General features: G+C 42.5%; 1 protein-coding gene across 14 annotated transcripts in view; it reads left to right on the top strand.

Moving 5' to 3' along the window:
• LOC116850977 (hemicentin-2) overlaps positions 1–18,849 on the top strand; it is a 477,927-nt gene that overhangs the window by 36,525 nt on the left and 422,553 nt on the right. For 2 of the 14 annotated variants that reach the window (XM_032829897.1, XM_032829891.1), the window contains exons 1-2: positions 2,883–3,423; positions 3,559–3,655. The exons of 11 other annotated variants lie outside the window; for them this stretch is intronic. In XM_032829897.1, the coding sequence (XP_032685788.1) occupies positions 3,613–3,655 (43 nt within the window). In that variant the 5' untranslated portion in view covers positions 2,883–3,423; positions 3,559–3,612. Of the gene's footprint in view, positions 1–2,882; positions 3,424–3,558; positions 3,656–18,849 lie in introns of those variants that run through there. One more of the 14 variants, XM_032829892.1, reaches the window with a different exon arrangement.

The raw sequence follows: 18,849 nt of genomic DNA, 5'->3' as shown, positions 1-18,849 counted from the left end.
AGAGAGAGAGAGAGAGAGAGAGAGAGAGAGAGAGAGAGAGAGAAAGGGACAGAGAGGAAGAGAAGAGCGCGTCGAACGAAGCGTTGGCTATATTGCGTGAATGCGAAAATCGATTTTACGACAGTCACGGCGCGCTCAGCCCTCGCACCGCGTGCAAATAAACGCCCGTTACCCCGACAGATTTTCCCGCTTCATGCTTTAACGAGAGACTTATAGGCGATAAACAATAGTTGCCCTCACGCTCGTACAACGACGTCATCTCATTTCCTTGGATTGCAACGTAATGCCGTAATAAGAAAATGCTGCCTCTCTCTCTCTCTCTCTCTTTTTTCTCTCTTCCTTCCTTTTTTTCTCTCTCTAGTCACAGTACCTCGTCCGATTTATGCTCGTGACGAAAGCGCGGCACGTGGATTAAAAAAGAGATAAAACCCCGACCTCGTCAGATATATTCGGGACTCGCCGTGCTCTCTGTCTCGAGAAATGGATCGAATATTTGAACGAAAGAAAAATAGAGACTCGCGTCGTGTTACTGGTACTGGCGGTACGTTTCCCGACCAAAAATTGAACCGTCCGCGCCGGTCGTAACGCCGATACGTTATTCTGGCCGTTCATGAAAAAGTCGCCTCACGTAGGCACAATGCGCTGTAAAATATTACGGACCTCATAAACCCGCGGCTCTCGTTGTCCACGCGTAGTTTATCGGCTTGATTCGTGACGGCCAAACGTTTTATCGCCGCTACGACAGATGCGGAATTAATCAAATTGCGAACTTTTTCATAAGCGCTCGTCGATTGCGCGCGATTACAAAATCATTGACTGCGCGCGCCACTCTGACCCGTTGGCGCATCGCCGCGTCACGTCGGGATATGACGCGACGCGACGCGACGCGACGCGCCCGGATTCGTTTTATTGGCGTTGCTCATCCCGGCGTGAACAGCGATATTACGCATTAGAGATTACGCCTGTGAGCCGGCCTGGCGTCGGATCGCGTTCGTTTTCGCGGAACCATCGAACCGGGCGCAATCGATACGCGCCCCGTGAAATTATGAGCATCATCGCGCGCCGACGTTTTATCCCCCATCCCGAGGATTTATTTTTCGAAAAATTCCAACGAGAGAGCACATTATGTCGTGCTGCGTTGCGATGCCGTACATTCCTACGTACGTAGTTTCGCGACGCGCGGCCCAATTGAGATAAGTGTATGGAAACGGTGCATCGAATTTTTCGAGTCAACTGAGCCGGCTCTTTCAGGACTACACCGAGAGAATATCATAGTTTTTTTTTCTCAGAGAAATTCTTTTCAATGTCGCCGCGCGTTTCCTCACAATGCCGAAGCGGAATGTCAGTAGATTTCATTGCGCTAAGAAATATCAGATGGCACATTTTGTAATGCACTGCAGCAAATTTGCATTAAATTCAACACATTTTACATGTCTCAATATATCCACTTCAATTTTTGTGCTGATTTAACACGGAGCAGATACTAACAAAAATACTAACACAATTTATTTGTACATTTTGCATATAAAATATGAGAGGATATATATGTTACATGTAAATTATTTTATGTTAATACTCAGAAATAGTGAATTTATGAACTCAAGTCGAGATAATGATAATACGTTAAATTAACATGCGGTTATATGAAAAATTTTACACCGATCGATTTCAACACAAGTACAAAATGTTCTTTTCCTTGTGATGCACTTTAGTTACTGAAACATATAAACAGAAACGCGAAAGGATAATAAGTTAAGACAGAATGTCGATATGTTCCTTTGTTGCAAAATTCTGTGGTCAGTTGAAAAATTTTCCTCGTGTACGAGACAAAGGAGACGAACCACACACACACATGTTTTCTATTCTCTCTACAATTAACTTCGCGCGCTTGAATTCGTGATTTAGGCACCTAATCGGAAAAGTTACACGTTATGAAAGAGTAAACTTTTAGATTTCGAGAAACCCTCCGTGTCGGCGTACGTGGGAATAAAGATACATATTGTACGAGTGGCTTTTGCGTTCGGTCGCCGAAGTTGGGAATCCTCGTTAGAGTTTGCAGTGTGCGTAATCAAGGACAGTCAGTAAGTTCGGAGTTAGAGTTGCGGTTCGAGGACTGCTCTAAGTTTGACGGTACTGTTCGGTACAATTAGCGTCTTTGACGTTAACGACATTAATAATTAATAATCGATATTTCGAAATTTAGCAACTTCGTACTGCGGCTTCCCTGTAACGTCGGTAATCACATTTACGGCCGGGCTGAAATACAATGTGCTCGTCGATCCGTATTTGTGAATACATATATATATTAATTGCGCGCATTTGATGAGAGCGCAAACAACGGTGTTATTAATATGTCATCGCGAACATAAGTTATTCCCGGAAGAACCGGAATTTTGATTTTAACATAAATTCTACAAATCGGAAAAGTAATGGAAAATCTCGAGATGCAACACTATACATGCTATTGTCCTACTTTAAACAATGAATGCCTCTTTCTTCATATTGAATTGTCCTTAAAAAAAGACTCACTTCGGAATTATTTCATATATTCGATTATCTCAATATCCCACACATAAGCATTTAATCTTTATTCTTAATTTCTCTTAACGAGCAATCTATAGTAAGTTATATAACTTAATTATGGTGAAATCGATGACAAATAAAAAACACATTTTTTTCTTTATAATCTTTTTATTACTCGTTTTTCTCATTGGCGTTGAAAATACATATTGTATAAATATATATTTATACACCCAGAAACATATATATGATGTATCGCTGCTCGCGTCCCTCCATCCTGCGCTCTACGTCCTGCGTTTTCCGATTTAGTATCCCGCTGCGCTGGCTGCACCGTCATGGCGCTTCGAATATTAACTCGTATTGGCACTCGTACATATACGATCTGACCGGGAAAACACGTGCTAATTGACGCGTATGTTGCCGAGAGTCCGATTAAATATTTCCAGAGCCAACGAATAATTTTGTTCATAATATGCGATACATCCGTGTGAAGCTCGGTTACGGAAAAAAAGCTCGGTGTGTGCGAAGCGCGAGACACAAAATAGTCGTGGAAAAATGTAAATACATCGCCTTCAACCGTCAACACTCGTCGCTTGTCAATAAACGCCGAGCGAACGCGCAATCAAAACATCCGACTTTCAAGGCGGTCACGCTTATCTCCGCGCGCCGCGTGCTTTCTCCCGGCCGCTCTCAGTACACATTACGCTGGCGAACGACGCGCGTATCACGGATCACGTGCGTCGGCACGTTATTTATCGTTTCTCTTGGGCGATTAAATAATTTCATTGACTTTTTGAGATACTTGATTAGACTCCCGTCGGCTTTTTGAGATACTTGATCAGACTCTCGTCGCGATCGCGTTATACAATACGTGTGTCTTCGATTTAAGCCCATTCTACAATGGTAATAAGTAGTAAGAAGTAGAAAATAAGAATAAGAAATTGACAAATTGCAGTCGAATGTGAGAAGAATAATCAACTATGATTGGTCAATTTCCTTCTCTTATTTCCTACTTTTTACTGCTTACTGCCATTGTAGAATGGGCTTTAGTTGTGTCTACGCGAGTGTCAGTGCTAGATCGGAGTAGCCAGGATGCCGAAGCCAGGATGCAGGACACAAGACGTTGGAACGCAAGGTAACGATACATTATATATTTTCAATTATGCCAAATCATTTATTATGTTTCCGGAAGGTACTGATTATCAACAGTTTGTTCTCGAGATTCTTCATTGATTCTTTAAGTTCGACGAAATTTGTAGGGTCAATGTAGAACCCAAATTTCGACTGTTTGATTCCCACCCGCGTGTCGATATATTTGCATTCGCGAATTCGTGCCGTTCAGTACGAGTCTTATAGAAGAGAAAAATAAAGATTCAGCTGAAAGATCAAAGTACTGTCTGAAAATCACGTTTGCAGCTAAATTAGAAGAATGTTTTTCCTGTAGGACGATTTTTGTTACGTAAATTTATTTTTCTGTATGATATTGTTTTGTTGCATTTTACATTATCGTTGGGAATCAGATAGCAACGGCGAAATTTTAATAGCTTTCGGCTGCTGTAAAATGCGCGTCATCCCTTATGACGGGGATACCTATGTTACACCTCTAATATTTGGGACGATGACTGCGCTCGTTACTGGTCTCTGCGGAACAGTCGAAACGCGGCAGTATAATATTCGATGATCGGTACTGTCACTGTCAAGTCGCGTCGCGGCATGGCTGAATGAAGTGCAAAACAGTCCTCGGCATCGCGCCATCGCTTTCGAACAATCGACATCTTCGATATCCACGCGGCTTCATTAATAATCCGTGATAGACATTCAAACTCCAAACACTATTCATCACTATTGTAATACTGCCTTCATTGTGCATTCGATGTCGTCGAGTGAATTTTAGGCGGCGTAAATTTTAACGCGTCTCTCTATCGTGTTTTCTCACACAATAACTCGCACTCATCAATATAAATTAGTTACGTCATTGTCATGAATAGTGCAGATGGTTCTAGTTAGACATGGGGGAGAGGGGGAGATGAGACACGAACACAGTCAATCAATCGTGAACAGCGACTTTTTCGCGTGCTTTTCCTTGCTGTGCCGTGAGTTTTATGTCGAATTATTTTATTTTCGAATTATATTCGTCGAGTCTGGCGATCACCGATACGATTATCGATGTCTGGATAGGTCGTTTGCGAAGTTTTCAATTACCTCACCTCGGAGGGCTGAGAATGAACAGCCAGTTGACGCGTAGTTTTATCGTGACTGTCTTCTCGATCGCAAGAAATTACGATTCCGCCATTCTTCTTAGTCCGCTATCTTTCCAACATTTCGGCGTCGGGGTGTCAGCGATTGTGGCAACGTCATGCCCGCGTTGATAAACGGGACGTTACTTGCGCGTGCTGCAGAAAAGTGCCCTCAGACAGTCGAGGAGATTTACGAGTGCGATAGGCACTTCGAAACGCTGAGCTGATAAAAAGTCCGTCACGGAAAATTCGTGAATTTTCGGCCAACTTATGAAAGGCGAGTTTGCTTTGTTGGACGGAGTAAGGGAGGCAGTGTCGCATAAGAGTAACCGAAAGTGTAATCGCGCTTAGTTAATAAATAGTTAAGTATTGATCGAATATTGACCAACAGAACAGGCACAATTATGCCAGAAGGACTCGTTATATAATTAAAAAATTTGAAGCCTTAGAACGCAGCCTGCGTTTAGAAATGCAGGATATTTACGGGAAAATCAAGAGAGCAAATATGAATATCCTTTTTACGGTTCAAATATTGATAAATATTAATTACCGCGATATTTCCTCTCTATGCCTGACCGATTTTATTTCAATGCATTAATTCGCGGTGTTCAAGTATAACTATATTATATAATATTTGCATGTGTGTTATATATACAGGGTGTCTCAGTTTTCACGACTTTAATTTATATCGACAAGTTTTTTGAGCAATTTAGAGTTCTTCATCGTCATTATTCATGGTGATTTTTCAATTTTTAACGTAACATATACTTCTAACTAAGATCCAAAGTAAAATTTTATTAAAATAAAGTCTGCCTTTTTATATATATAGAATCGACAGGAGAAAACAATTTTTTTATTCATTTGGTCGTTTAGTTTGCGAAGAGCTCCATTGCTTCGATCGTTTATATCTCAGAGACTATCGGTACCCTCAGCGTTTTTGTTGAGGAAAAATTAACTTTAAATTGTGAACCTAGTAGTATAAATTAAAATCGGGAGACACCCTATATGTATACATACTTTACGTGGAGAGAATCTGAAATGCAGCAAGTCCTCGGTATTTGTTCGTAATTGGATATTGATTGGAATAATTATGATTTATTGGAATGTTGCGCCTAATCAGCGAATGATTTTATTATAACGGTAATCAGCTAACGAAACGTTAGACGACAAGAACCATGGTATGTTTGATAATAATATTTAGCATGTAGTATCTATCTCCAAGATTATTTATAAATAACTCCCAAATCAGCTACGGGATTTAATTATCTTACTAAAGCGAGAGGAAGGAAAAAATATAATGTAGGTAAAGTTTTATTAATTTCAATACGAAAATCTCTTCTTTTAGTACCATACATAACAATTATATATTTTGTTAAAATATATCTTTTATATATGAAATATTTTTAATAAAAATAACATTTTTTATTGCTCACTGGGGGTTTACAACGATATTAGCAGGCACTAGATCGGTTTTACCGAATGAAATTATTTAACCGTAAACCGCGTTGTAATCCTCATAATTTCATCGGTACGGTTTGCCGAACGTTTATGGAACCGATTCGCGCTGGGATTACGCGGTTGCGAATTTCCATTCGCTTAACGATGCGATGGACATCGATTTCGTCGTCGTCGTCGTTTTCGCGGGTCTTTTATACAACCACAAAGAACCACCCGCGCACGTCTCTCCGGGCTAACGTCTTCCTCGGGAACGACGGCTGATCTGATCATTTATTTTACGCGCGAGGACTCATTTCTCCCGCATTACGCCAGGCCGCCGGGCAAGATTTATGTATTTTCGAGGATAGAACTGTAGTATCTGCTTTATGACTCGGCAGATGAGCGAAATGGCTTCCTACTCTCGCCGCCGCCGCTCACCCCCATGGGAGACTTCCCAAGGGAGTCCTTTCTGGCAACGACCGTGCCGCGCGCGCGACTAACGCATCGACAACTTTTAATGCTCCCTTTTGATTTGCTATCTCGTCCTCGTCGTTCCTTCGCGTCGTCTCCGCGCACTCTCCGGTTTATCTGGCGCGCGCTCGCCATCCGGCGACGACCGCGCTGGCGGAGAAAAATGGCCCGGTACATCGGTGTGTCGTTGGCTGCGAAAAGGATTCTCCGTTCCTCTCCACCCTCTTCCCCTTACGAGCAACAATGCCTTTATATACGCCGGCGTCGTGACATACGCGACGTCGGGAAATCGACGTTCTTTAAGCGACCGTATGCACCGCTTGCAATTGCAGTGCGCGCGGCGTTTCGCATTTCCGGATGGCAAGGGTGGACGCGAGCGCGATATACGAACCGGGGAAATCGACCGAACGAGTCGCATGCCGATCCCCGGAACAAATGAGCCGTGTGCCAGACTCCTCATCAGACTGTCATCAGACGAGACTTCCGATCTCCGTCGCTGAACTTTCCAGCTCGCGGTTTCGTCGCGTGTCGCGTCGCGCAACTCATGCGGCCGACGTCTCGCGTTATTGTTCGCAGCGCCTGGCGCGTTTTCACGACGTCGCGCGCTAAAAAGTGCCTCGTCCTCGCGAACGTCTGATGACACTCGTGCGACGTTAACGACGTCTTCGATTCTTGCTTGACGAACAACAGATGTAATCGATAATAAACTTGAGGCCAATACAGCTGCGCGATAGTGAGAGCCACGTCAGTGTTCTGTCTTCTCTATTGGCATCATCGACAAGTTCGATCGTAGCTTCCGGAAAGGTCTCTTCAGGGTATACTGCATGCTAAAAACGAGTTGTTCTCGAGCAGCACGAAGAATAACTTCGTGACAGAAGTAAACCTCATTAATAATTTTCGAAGACTCTCTCGAGAAGTACGTACTACTATTACGCCGTGTACCTTTGGAGTTACATATCCGTGTATATACATTTTTAAAGTCTGACTTTTTAACTTCCCGCACGAAAAGTTTGTTTGGATCAACCAAGTTTCTGGTGGGAGATATGAACGAACCAGAAATTCTGGCTGAAGTTACCGGAATTCTGTTCAAGTTAACAAGATTACTGGTTAGCTCGAACAGCATCCCATAATTTCAACAATTTAGAATTTTCTGGCCCGTCCACATATATTTCATCAAGAATTTTGTTAATCCAACCAAACATTTTTTCCGTGCACAACGTATCACTGACTTTAAAGTAGTAATAATACACCAAACAGTTATTTTAAGAGATCATAAAGAATTGATAAAACTATTTTCGTGAAATATAGCTCTTTATTTTGTTGACATATTAGTCGACTGATTATTTACAGTACGGAAATAACCAGTTCATAAATATTGACTAGTTATTTCCGTATTGCAAATAATCAGTCGATTTATATGTTATAAATAGCTGAGTTTGTTTGATTACTTGGGATCACAAACTCTTCGTAAACCTTCATATCTTGAGATAATTCCATTAATCCTCTATCGACCCGACCACAACTGACTGTTAATTACTCAAAATAATAAGTAAAATTCTTCAACTTTGAAGAGGGTGAATTTGTGACTACTTGCAAGTTGTCAACTCGGATCATTCCGTCTCTATGCATATGAAATTTTCGAGTTGCCCTTGATATCGCGGTGATGGAGTCTCGTTGATACATCGAGTCACTTCTAATTTCTCGATCTACAATTTTGATGTACATAAGCGGCGTGTACATACGTATAAAGCCGCCGTGTAAATTCTCTGCACGCCGCGGGATAAAAGTTTCAGCAGCTTCCCTCCCCCTCTTCTTTCTCTCTCTCTCGGGGTGCACTCTCCATTTTTAAATTTTCACGAAGACGCATTGATCCGCAAACAATTCATCGGCCGCGTCGACATACGTTTCACGTGTCACGGCGAATTCAACGTGCATTTGTGCGCGCGGTGAGCAGCCGCGAGCGGCTATCGCGTGCCCTTGCTGGTTTGTTGAAAGCTCCAATTATCGACAGAGTTACAACAATCGCTCGACAATATTATCGTTTTCGATTGCCTTTTGAGCCGTCGCGTGCGAGTTGTGGCGCATACACGGTGCGCAAACAAAACGGAGATAAGCTAAATGGAAATAAGCAAACCGCACAATTATTGCTGTCAATGCGAATACTTACGCCGAATAATTGACACTTTCTCCATCAGCTATGTGCGAGTCGCCGCGAGTCGTCGATGCACCACCGAGATGAACATTGCCCCGCGCTGCTACTCGCGATATCGACGCATGCGTCAACGTAATTTATGTATTCCGATATTCGCACGGTGGCACACACGAATAGTTTAGTCTGAGATGTGAACGTGCGAGTGTGAAATAATTTCATCATAGGTTATGCTCGTAGATATCTTTCTCTTTTTCTCTTATATGTGCACGGTTGTTACTCCTTTGACCCTTCGGTGGGTTTTCCCTATAAAGAGCCATGCAGTCTTCGAAATATTCGCGCAATTCTATGCATTTCGACCTATTCGACCTATTCGACAATTCAATTTGCGTTTGCAGAAAACTGCCGCGAGAGATAATTCAACGCGAGACACAAACGCAATCTGCGGGCGCAGTTTTTCATGGCGCGCCTATACGATTTTCCGCATTAGGGAAAAAATAGACAGGTGCAGCGCGACGCAATTCTCAATCCTTTGCCCTTTTCTACGCGGACCTTTTGAGCATTTCATAAGAGCAGTCTCGCCAATCTGTGCAGCGTCGAGTATAGGGGCATTATCTCTCTATAATAATGGCGAGTGCACGAATCGATGGAGAGACAAAAGCAGACAGTCGGGTGGGTGGCAGGGAGCGTAAAAGGGAGGGCGCAAGTGGGAGAAAGAGAGAGACGAAGGAAGCGGGAGATAGAGCCGGCCGAGCGCTGGGCGTTGCATTATCGTTACATTTACGCTCGGACAAGTCCGTTCAATCGTTATGGATAAGCTACACGGTAGAGAGAAGCAAGCAGACTTCCCATGTTGTTGCGCTCTTGCGAGCGTCCTGCTTTTCCGCGCGTTAAAGATCAGACTCTGTGAACTTTTAACCGGAATATAATTGCGCATAATGTTAAAATTCACTTTCTAATTAGAGCATCCTCTAAGATCTGATCACGTTTTTCGTATCGGTGGTTCTCCTTCATGTCCTATCTTCTGCCGCGTCCTTTGTCCCTCGCGCCTTCTCACGACGATAAGAGCGTTGGTGTATACGTTAAAATTCAGGAATTATGATAATAATCGCTCTTTTGCGATTCTAATCTTCATGGGGTGTTGAGAACCCCGAAATATCCCGCTGGCGCTTAGGGACCTCGGCAGGCGCGAACATCTGTCGTGTTCGAGTCTCTATATAGTCGGTGATCCTTCGATTGAACGCGTACTACATTCCGCTTGTGGCGTCTGAAAAAATCCTAGCGGCGCGCGCTATTCATCAGCGAGCTCGCGTTTTGCCGCGCTCGCACGTAAAATGTTCCCATTGTAAAGTATTTCGGCAGCAATGTTGCCGGGAAATCGAATCAGCACAGGCCGGCGCCATTCCATCGCCGCCGGTTGTGATTTAACGTGCATCACGCCGACAGCGCTTACACCGGCAGCGCGCTTCATTGTCGATTGTGTGTCGCGCTGAAATCGAGCCCGGAATCTACTCCGCTGAATGTCGCTGGGCGGCATCGGCACTCCAAAACGACGCGTCTCGATACGCCGGGGTATTTGACTGATACAATTGAAACATCAAACATACAGAACTGATTGATCTGCCGTATGGCGTAGAAGAGAATGCCTGGTGGAAGTGTCAGCCGTTTAGTCGCGCGAGCGAGTGCGCGAAATCGTGCTGCGTTTCATGTACGAGCGCGCGTCCTCGGGCACAATGGGGTGGTGCATCCATGGACCACGATCTGTCCTGAACTGGGCCCAGCGAGGCAAGTCTGAAAGATAGCTATTCTTTTCTATCTGGAAGAATTTTGAATGGAAAGCCTATATCCAAGGATATTGTTATCGAAATATCTTACAATGGAGTATTTTTTGTGCTTTAAATTCATTTCTGAATAGTTTTGTCGGTCGAGAGTTGAATGGAAGAATAAATTTTAAATCAAGCTTAAATATGTATCACATTGAACAGTGCGTTGGATACTTTTGAAAAGGTGTATTACCTTGTTGTATTATTAGTATGAACATTGCACGCATCCGCGTTTCCATCCGACTAATATATTCTTTCTCACACACACACACACACACACACACATACATTTATGTACATATAATAACGCGCGTAATATCAGCGCTGATAATACGTTTCGCTTCATCTAGTCCATATAAACTCCCATCGTAATATTCCAACGTGAGATATCGTTCGCGCAGCGAAGAATCCTCCCCCTCGTAGAATCGTTTCGGGCCTTCTCCCATTATATTCTCATTCGATGAATCGACTACATGCGCACCATGTGTCTCCCACGGCGTATACACAGGGGTTATTGCACGACGGACGAAAATACGCGGAGTCGCGAAAGCCGATTTACGTTCTGTATTTAGCACAAAAGCGAGTGCGCCACGTGCATCGCGTGTATAAGAGGAATGCGCGCGTCTACGACGTCGGCTTATCACCATTCTTGTCTTTGCTTATTACTGAAAAGCCGGAACATGACATCAGAATAATTACATAGCTGCATTTGTAATTTACAAAGGTTGTTAATTAAATTCAACCAAGTGCAGATGATAAAAATATTTTGTTGTTGCAAAATGAACGTTGTTTGATCCGTTTTTAAATTCCTCGATCAATTTTGGCCCTATCTTACGGTAACTATGATAAAAAAGACGATTTGCCTTTACACTGAGAAAAAAAGGTTTGGTTATTTATCTATGTGAGTATAATTGCATATAATAAAATTATCATAGCCAGAAGAATTCTTTTTTTAGCAAATATTACTATGCACGGAAAAAATATTATAGTTTTTTTTATATAAATTCCTTCAAACTCCACTGTTTTTAGTAGTCCAGAAATAGTTTGTCAGTAAAGTCTGTCTTGGTGAAGAGCATAGTAAAGTTCGCTAGAAACATAGCAAGTGCCACAATAGTACATTTTAGTTTCCAAAATATAAGTAGCCCATATGGAATAAAAGGGTAGTCAGAAATGTTGATTTATTCTTTAGTTACAAGATGCTATAATAATTTTTACCGTAATAAACTCCATGTAGCAACAGTACTAATGACCTTATATGCATATTCCTGTTGCTGCTTTTCTGTTAAAAAATATAATTTGTGCTGGAAATGACTGTAATTTTAAGGGATTAGCCACTTTTTCTCTCTCAGCATATCATTACTCTTTGGAGCAATACGTTGCGATGTAAAAAAGTTGAATGAAACTAAGATATTTCTATCGGGAGCGTTAAAGTATTCGTAGGAAATATTGGGATATTTTTCGTGAGTATCTCGGAGTGCACGTAGGAAGATGACCCTCGTAACAGCGTAGCTCGCTCGGTCGCTATACGTATGGAAGGATCGTAGAAGAGGTTAACGAAGTAGATCGGGTGGATCCTCGATCGAGCGGGAGAGCTGGAGACCGAGAGAGAGAGAGAGAGAGAAAGAGAGAGACTTTTTTTACTCGCGAGTGCGTCTAATGGACCGTTTCCGGTAACGCGATTGACTTTAATTATGGGCCCCGTACCAAAAAGGAGCGACGCGCCTTGAGCGCTGCGGGCTATTAACCTTAATGGCGACGCAAGGGAGAATACAATGAGACATTAAAAATAATTGGCCGCTAGTCTCGACTGTCTTCGCTCTCTCGCGCCACAGCGCGCGCACGCCCGCGATTGCATCGTTGTTCGTCGTTGTTGTTGTTGTACAACGTAATCGCTATCGCGCGCGTACACAGGGCAGTGCGGTGCACGATGCAACTGCAGCATGCAGGTCGATGTAAATGGGGAAGCGGCGGGGAAAAAAAAGTTAATTGCGTGTCAACATAAATAACGCTCGTTTCGGATGTGCTGCGGCTCCGTTGTAAATTTCATGTTGTCGCGGCCACGTTGGAAGGAAAAATCGTGCTCGTTTTCCCGACGCGGTGGATTAGGCGCATATCGCGCGGTTAGCCGCGCGCGATTCCGGTTTCGAGGGTTTCGCGGAGGATCTCGAGAGATCGCCATTCGTCCCTCCCTATCTAGGCTTTTCGCCCGTCGCCCCTGCCTCGCGAAAAGGTTGGCACGAGTTATTTTCGTAGGACTCGCGCGTAGGCCGTTGGCCAAGGACGACGCCGGAGGTGTCGCGAAATTGGTCGTACGGGAAATCAATTCCGGCACCGTGCGCCTTGCATTTTCCATTACTCGCGCCGTACGCCGCCGGGTCAGTTCCGTCATTCCGTCCAAATGAAATGGAAACTTCGGCGGTGCCAACGTAAATGTTATCCGCGAGGAGTTGATGTAAAACGCCGAGCGCGTCGTTGCGAAATTGTAAAGCGAATCGATTATATATATACCGCGCGCTGCAGCAACGCGGCGACTGTAGAGACGGCCTTCATGTCGCGGCAAAAGAATACTTTGAGCTTATACTGCGGACTAACCGTAGAATCGGTAGCTGATTGAACATAATTACACCTCCTCTCGTCCGTGTCGATCTGCAAAGAACACTGCGAACAGAGAGATTGTTCTGCGGCGCGGTGAGACGTTAATGAGATATTAAATAATTTATAAAAGCTTGCGCTCTGTGTGAATTAATGATCGGCCAGATGTGGGTGACAGAGCGCTCGAGAGACAAATATCGCTTATGTATTTTTATCGGCAAGAAAAATCGGCCAATCAGAGCCGTTCGCTGGATATCGGTCGCGAAAATTCAATCTAACGGCGGGAGGATAAAAATACTCGCGACGATTAAGACTATATCAGGGAGGGTGATATATTATTTAATAATAAATTATGTAATAACAATCATGACGTAGTAAATTAGATGTGACAGGAATATATTAATTAGTGCACAAAAAAGGAATCTTCTTGTTTTGAAAATATCTTTATTTTTGACATGAAAGTCTCAAAATAAGATTACATAGCGTTAAAAGAAAGTAAGTTACTTGCATCAATATGCTTTATATGACTGATGATCATTATTATCAAAATAATTGTAAATAATTATTTTTTGTGAGATTATTATAATATTCAAATAAAATTATAACTGCTAAAAATCAAGATTTTAAAATTCTAACAAAATTACACGGAATATTTTTTTTCATATAAATTCTTTTCTTAATTTTATTGATATCACAGCAACTATATAATTCGTTCAATCGACTAAATGTTTTGAGATTCGCTCCAGCACAAAATCTCACTAATTCAACTACTTCTTTTTCTTAGTGTATTTTCTCATTATAGGCACGTATAGAGAACTGTGCGCATCGATGCGCATCGTTAGCTGTATGTCGGCTCGCGAAACGGATATAAAATATTCGTAGTACGATCGAGCGGTGGACAATCGGCGGCGGGACAAATTGGGTCGAGACTGAAGTCTCGCATACTTGCCATGGCCGGACGTACACGTAATACTTTGCGCGATGTGACGTCCGAACGATCGTTTTAAACAACATCCTAGCAGGCCCGCCGTGCGCTCGATGATAAATAACATTTGTAGCGGGCATCGGTTTTCGCCGGTTTGCCGTTGACATCGTTTATTTCTGATTAATTGGAAAGCTCGTGTCACCGTCACGTGTCGCCTGACGGCGCCGGGCCGACCCGCGCAATTTGCTCTGACACACTTTCCGTTTTTTCTTCGTCGCCTGGGCTTCGTTCCGGTCGACGTGCCTCGCGTCGTAAGCCCCATCTCTTTTTTTCCTCCCCGTGAAAATCAACGTGCGCCGCGCGATTTTCGTCACGCCCGCTCGGCGCCGCGCGAATTCTCGTTTTCCACGCCGCGGCGAAGTGTACACGAGCCGCGCACCGCAGATAAATATAGTATGATTCAGCGATGAATTATTCGCCGACGATAAGAGCCGCCTCGTGGGTATCTCTAGCCCGTTAACGGTTCATCTACAATGCGCTAACACAGTTGCATTTTAAAGTCGTAGCATTAATCCGTGAATTGATCATGTATCTTTTTTCTTTCGCGCAAATTCGCGAAAAGTTTCATTGACGAAATCAATGAAACCTTATGTTTTCACGTCTTTCAAGGGTTGTGTCTACAACGCGGTCATAGTTACGTTTTAAAGTCGCAACGTCAGTCTGTGAAAAATTGATTTGGTTGGTGAGAACTTTTTGTTTTTCATGAATTTATGCGAAGAAGATAGATTCGCATGATCGATTCGCAGATTAGTGCTACGACTTTAAAATTTAACTGCGAGCGCGTCGTAGACGACCCTTTAATGTTGAACGACGCTTTGCCGACGCGCGCCGGGTCAAGGGTGAATGCGCGATATCCGATGACGCTGTCGTCGTGAGACGACCGATTTTGTATTAACCGTTTCACTTTGCCACTCACTGCTTAAAAGTGCCTTATTAATGCAGATGTGCCCCAATTCGCTAATTTTGTCCTGATTTCATTATTACACAATTCAGTTTAAGAGAATGGGGAATATTATATATATTAAGAAATATATTAATTATATATATTAATCATCTTTTTGATATTTATAATTTTTAAGACAGATAGAAAAATCAAATATTTAAAAATATGAAATTTTACGTACATTTTAACGATTCATACGCTACGGAGTTTAAAATTTTTCCTAGAAAAAATTTAAAGTGTGTCTTAAATATCTATTTTAAAATATCTATTTTGTCTATTTTACCTTTTTATTTTTTAACATCAACTTATGAATATGAATCGCATTTGTACATGTGCGATCGTAATATCGTAAATATAAAATAAAGATGGATTATTACACACTACATCTCTGTTGCAAAAGTTGGTTACATGATACGCGGGTTTTATCGCACAAAATATACATCAGAGGGTTAATCTATAACAAGCGAAGTGGTATACATTTTGAAATAAAACAGACATTTAATAATGATCGCGCGATTATAGCTGTATAAAGCAATCGATTCTCAATTGGTATTAAATTACGGATGAAACTAGAATAATAGCATTCCGAGTACTCGATCACTTCTTCCTCGCAGTCGCAGGAAATTACGAGAGTTCCATACCCTCGTTGAAACCAGATCACCCCGTAATGGCGATGAAATTAGTCTAGCTCGCAGCCACTTGCATCGGTAGAAACTTACGAGATATAAATTATACGTGAAAGTGATCTCTCTCCTTCTTTCTCTCTCTCTCTCTCTCTCTCTCTCTCTCTCTCTCTCGCCGGGTATTCGATAGAAAGGTGGGATATTAGATCGGAGTTCACGATCACGAAAGGTATTCGTTAATGTCAAGATCGCGCTGCACTGCATGCACCCCGCGATCAATTTTTCAAGACGAATTGTGCGGCGAACTTTTCCGCAAAATAGTAGTCAGTGACGTATTATTTACGAGACTATTGTAGCGGGTCGCGTTAGATTACACCGCGAATCGAAACTGCAAAATTATTCATCCCCCTTCGAAGTGCGCAGGAGTTCGTTCCTCGTTACGGAATAAATTATTCCCGGGAAAATTATGCGTGGAACGATCGTCGTCGTAGATATCATCGGACGAGACGCCTCGTAACGCATTCCGAACTGATGAAGCAGCACCGTGAGACTAATGCCACAGTCGTCGTACCTAGCGTTTTACATCTAATCTACGCTTTGCCTCCCCAGGAAACCGCGTCGAATGGGGAGGAGATCTTCGCGAGGTTTGAGAAACGGGGAGATGATTGCGTTAAAATTAGTCATTCCTCAAGACGGAGGGAGAAATTGGGAATGGATTCGGCGGTCCGTGAAAAATAAATGATGCGCGGATAATGTTGGGAAGGCGCGGTCGGGGATATTGCGATGCCCCTACGAAATAATGGTTGCGCGTACTGCACATTAGACGATTAACCATAAACGTAGAAAATCCATGAGCATGGATGTGAGGATATTTATGCGGCTGCAAATATAGAACATCGCGAGAGGAGCATGCGAAAACGCGTTTATACGACCGTAAGCGCGGACATTAATGAAAGAGTAATAACAGAGTACTCAAGTAATGATTGCGATTTATTTTCTACTTGCGATTGTACACTAGCAGTGGTGGAGGAAAAATGGTTAATTTCAGAAAAATTATAGCTAGAGAGAAAATTCATAGCTAACATTCCAATAGCGCTTATTGTAAAAATGATTCTCCTGGATGTAATTATTTTTTATCATGTAATTGTAATTACAAGTACCAAAATACCACATACATTTTCCTCAATGCAATTTATTTTCTACTTGCAATTGTACACTCAGGAAAAATAGTTAATTCCATAGAAACTTATAAATCGAGAGAAAATTTCATAGCTAACATCCCAATAGCGCTTACTGCAGAAATGATTTTCCTGGCTGTAATTATATCTCCCCATGTAATTACATGTAATTACAGTCGCGAATACCAAAATACCACATAAGTTTCTCTCGGTACAAAAGATTGAATTTTTCTCAAAGATGATATCCGCAATGGGAATCGTGTTGTCTCGAATAGGCGAGCCCAAGATGGTCCTTCCACACGTTTGCGGCGGAAATGCTACCCATTTGGTGTGCACGCGGCGATTTCACGGCGCGAATATTTCCAATCAATTCTCACGGAAACGTCACGCGGGGCGGTATCCACTGCGTTTCGTTCCCGTAGAAATCGCGCGAATTCCAGCTTCCTTATTGAGGGACAATTGCGTTAAAATTTCATTTGCGCGAATGGATAGTTACGCCTGGGACGGGGTTTATTGCATTGTGAAAATAAATTATTCGCGGAGAGTGCCGCGCGGCATTCGCGGAACCTTGCCTTCGAGCTGTGTCCTTGCGACCCGGTATCCAGGATCCGGCAGGCACTTGACCTGCTATATGATGTCGCAAACTTCGTTACGACCGCTTGTCGCGGATTTTAAGTAACGCGCATCGTAATGCGCTTGCAGTCCAATCTTTTATGAGATACGCTCATAAGCGCGTATTTGAATATTTAAGTGTCATGGAAAAATGTCGAAAATATTAGAAATATATGTGACGCGTAATTCGCTTAGTCGCTGAATCTTCACTCGCTATTTGATGCGTTTATTTACTTTCGTGCATTTTTGTTCATACACACTCTGTTCGTGGAGTTTTTTCACACGTAACATCTCAGAGGATTTAACGATTATTTAATTAGTCTGTGCCGCGTTTCATTATATCGCGTTGATAACTCAGCACAAACAATTCTTTCGTTTTTACTTAAGGGAACAAAATAAATTACTCCATTCCCTTCTCTGTTACGTTGGAGGCACGACTGACCTCTTTTGCACACCTCGCGGAAATAAATTTTGGCCGGCAGCTTTGTAAATCTTCTTTTCGCTTTTTAGTTGCGTCTGCACGTTATATTAATTTTTATGGAACTGACAAAAATTTCAGAGAAGAGAATAACGAAAGCTCATAATTACAGAGGAATGAAATAATTAAATAAAATAATAAAATTAATGGAACAGAAAGAGAGAAAAAAATTCTTTACGGGAAGTTTGACAGATTAAATTGTAACTCTTGAAGATGCATGTCCTCACATTGATTTAACTCGCTTCCTAATTCAGTACAGAGGAAAAATTTTCTATTACACCGAAATAAACATGAAATGTTTAATGAAATGAATAGTCAAGTAACCAATGAAGCAGAAATAAAATACAAATAAAATGTAATTATTTTGCACACACGAACGCGCATTTATTCACCATTTAATAATTTTTTATTCACCGTGACAGATGTGGTCACATTTAACATTTAATTTAAGATATTTCTAAGAGATCGTCAAGGAACATTTAGCAAATCCTGCAAATACAATCTGCCGGCAGATCTCTATCGGTGAACAAAGAGGGATACGGTCGTGTGTGAATTCTTTTCGGAGGAGATCTTTCGTGCGAAATTCTTCGCGCATACGATCCTGCGCGACACAAATCGTACTTCGAAATAATTGCATTGTCATCAACGAGAGGTTTATGGAAATTTGCGGCTAGACACTCGGTCGTGTTAACGGTAACTCGGTATAACGAGGCGCGCACTGATGTCGGGCGACAAATTATCGCAGCCTGTTGTCTACGTCACCCGCGCTGCGAAGGCGAGTAATTTGCATTTAGAAGAAGC

Source organism: Odontomachus brunneus, unplaced genomic scaffold (genome assembly GCF_010583005.1).
Source record: "Odontomachus brunneus isolate Ranch 3 - 2012 unplaced genomic scaffold, Obru_v1 Obru_scaffold_162, whole genome shotgun sequence".
In the NCBI taxonomy this organism is placed as follows: Eukaryota; Metazoa; Arthropoda; class Insecta; order Hymenoptera; family Formicidae; genus Odontomachus; species Odontomachus brunneus.
Note: the sequence above shows the minus strand (reverse complement) of the source record. Positions and strands in the feature narration are given on the sequence as shown.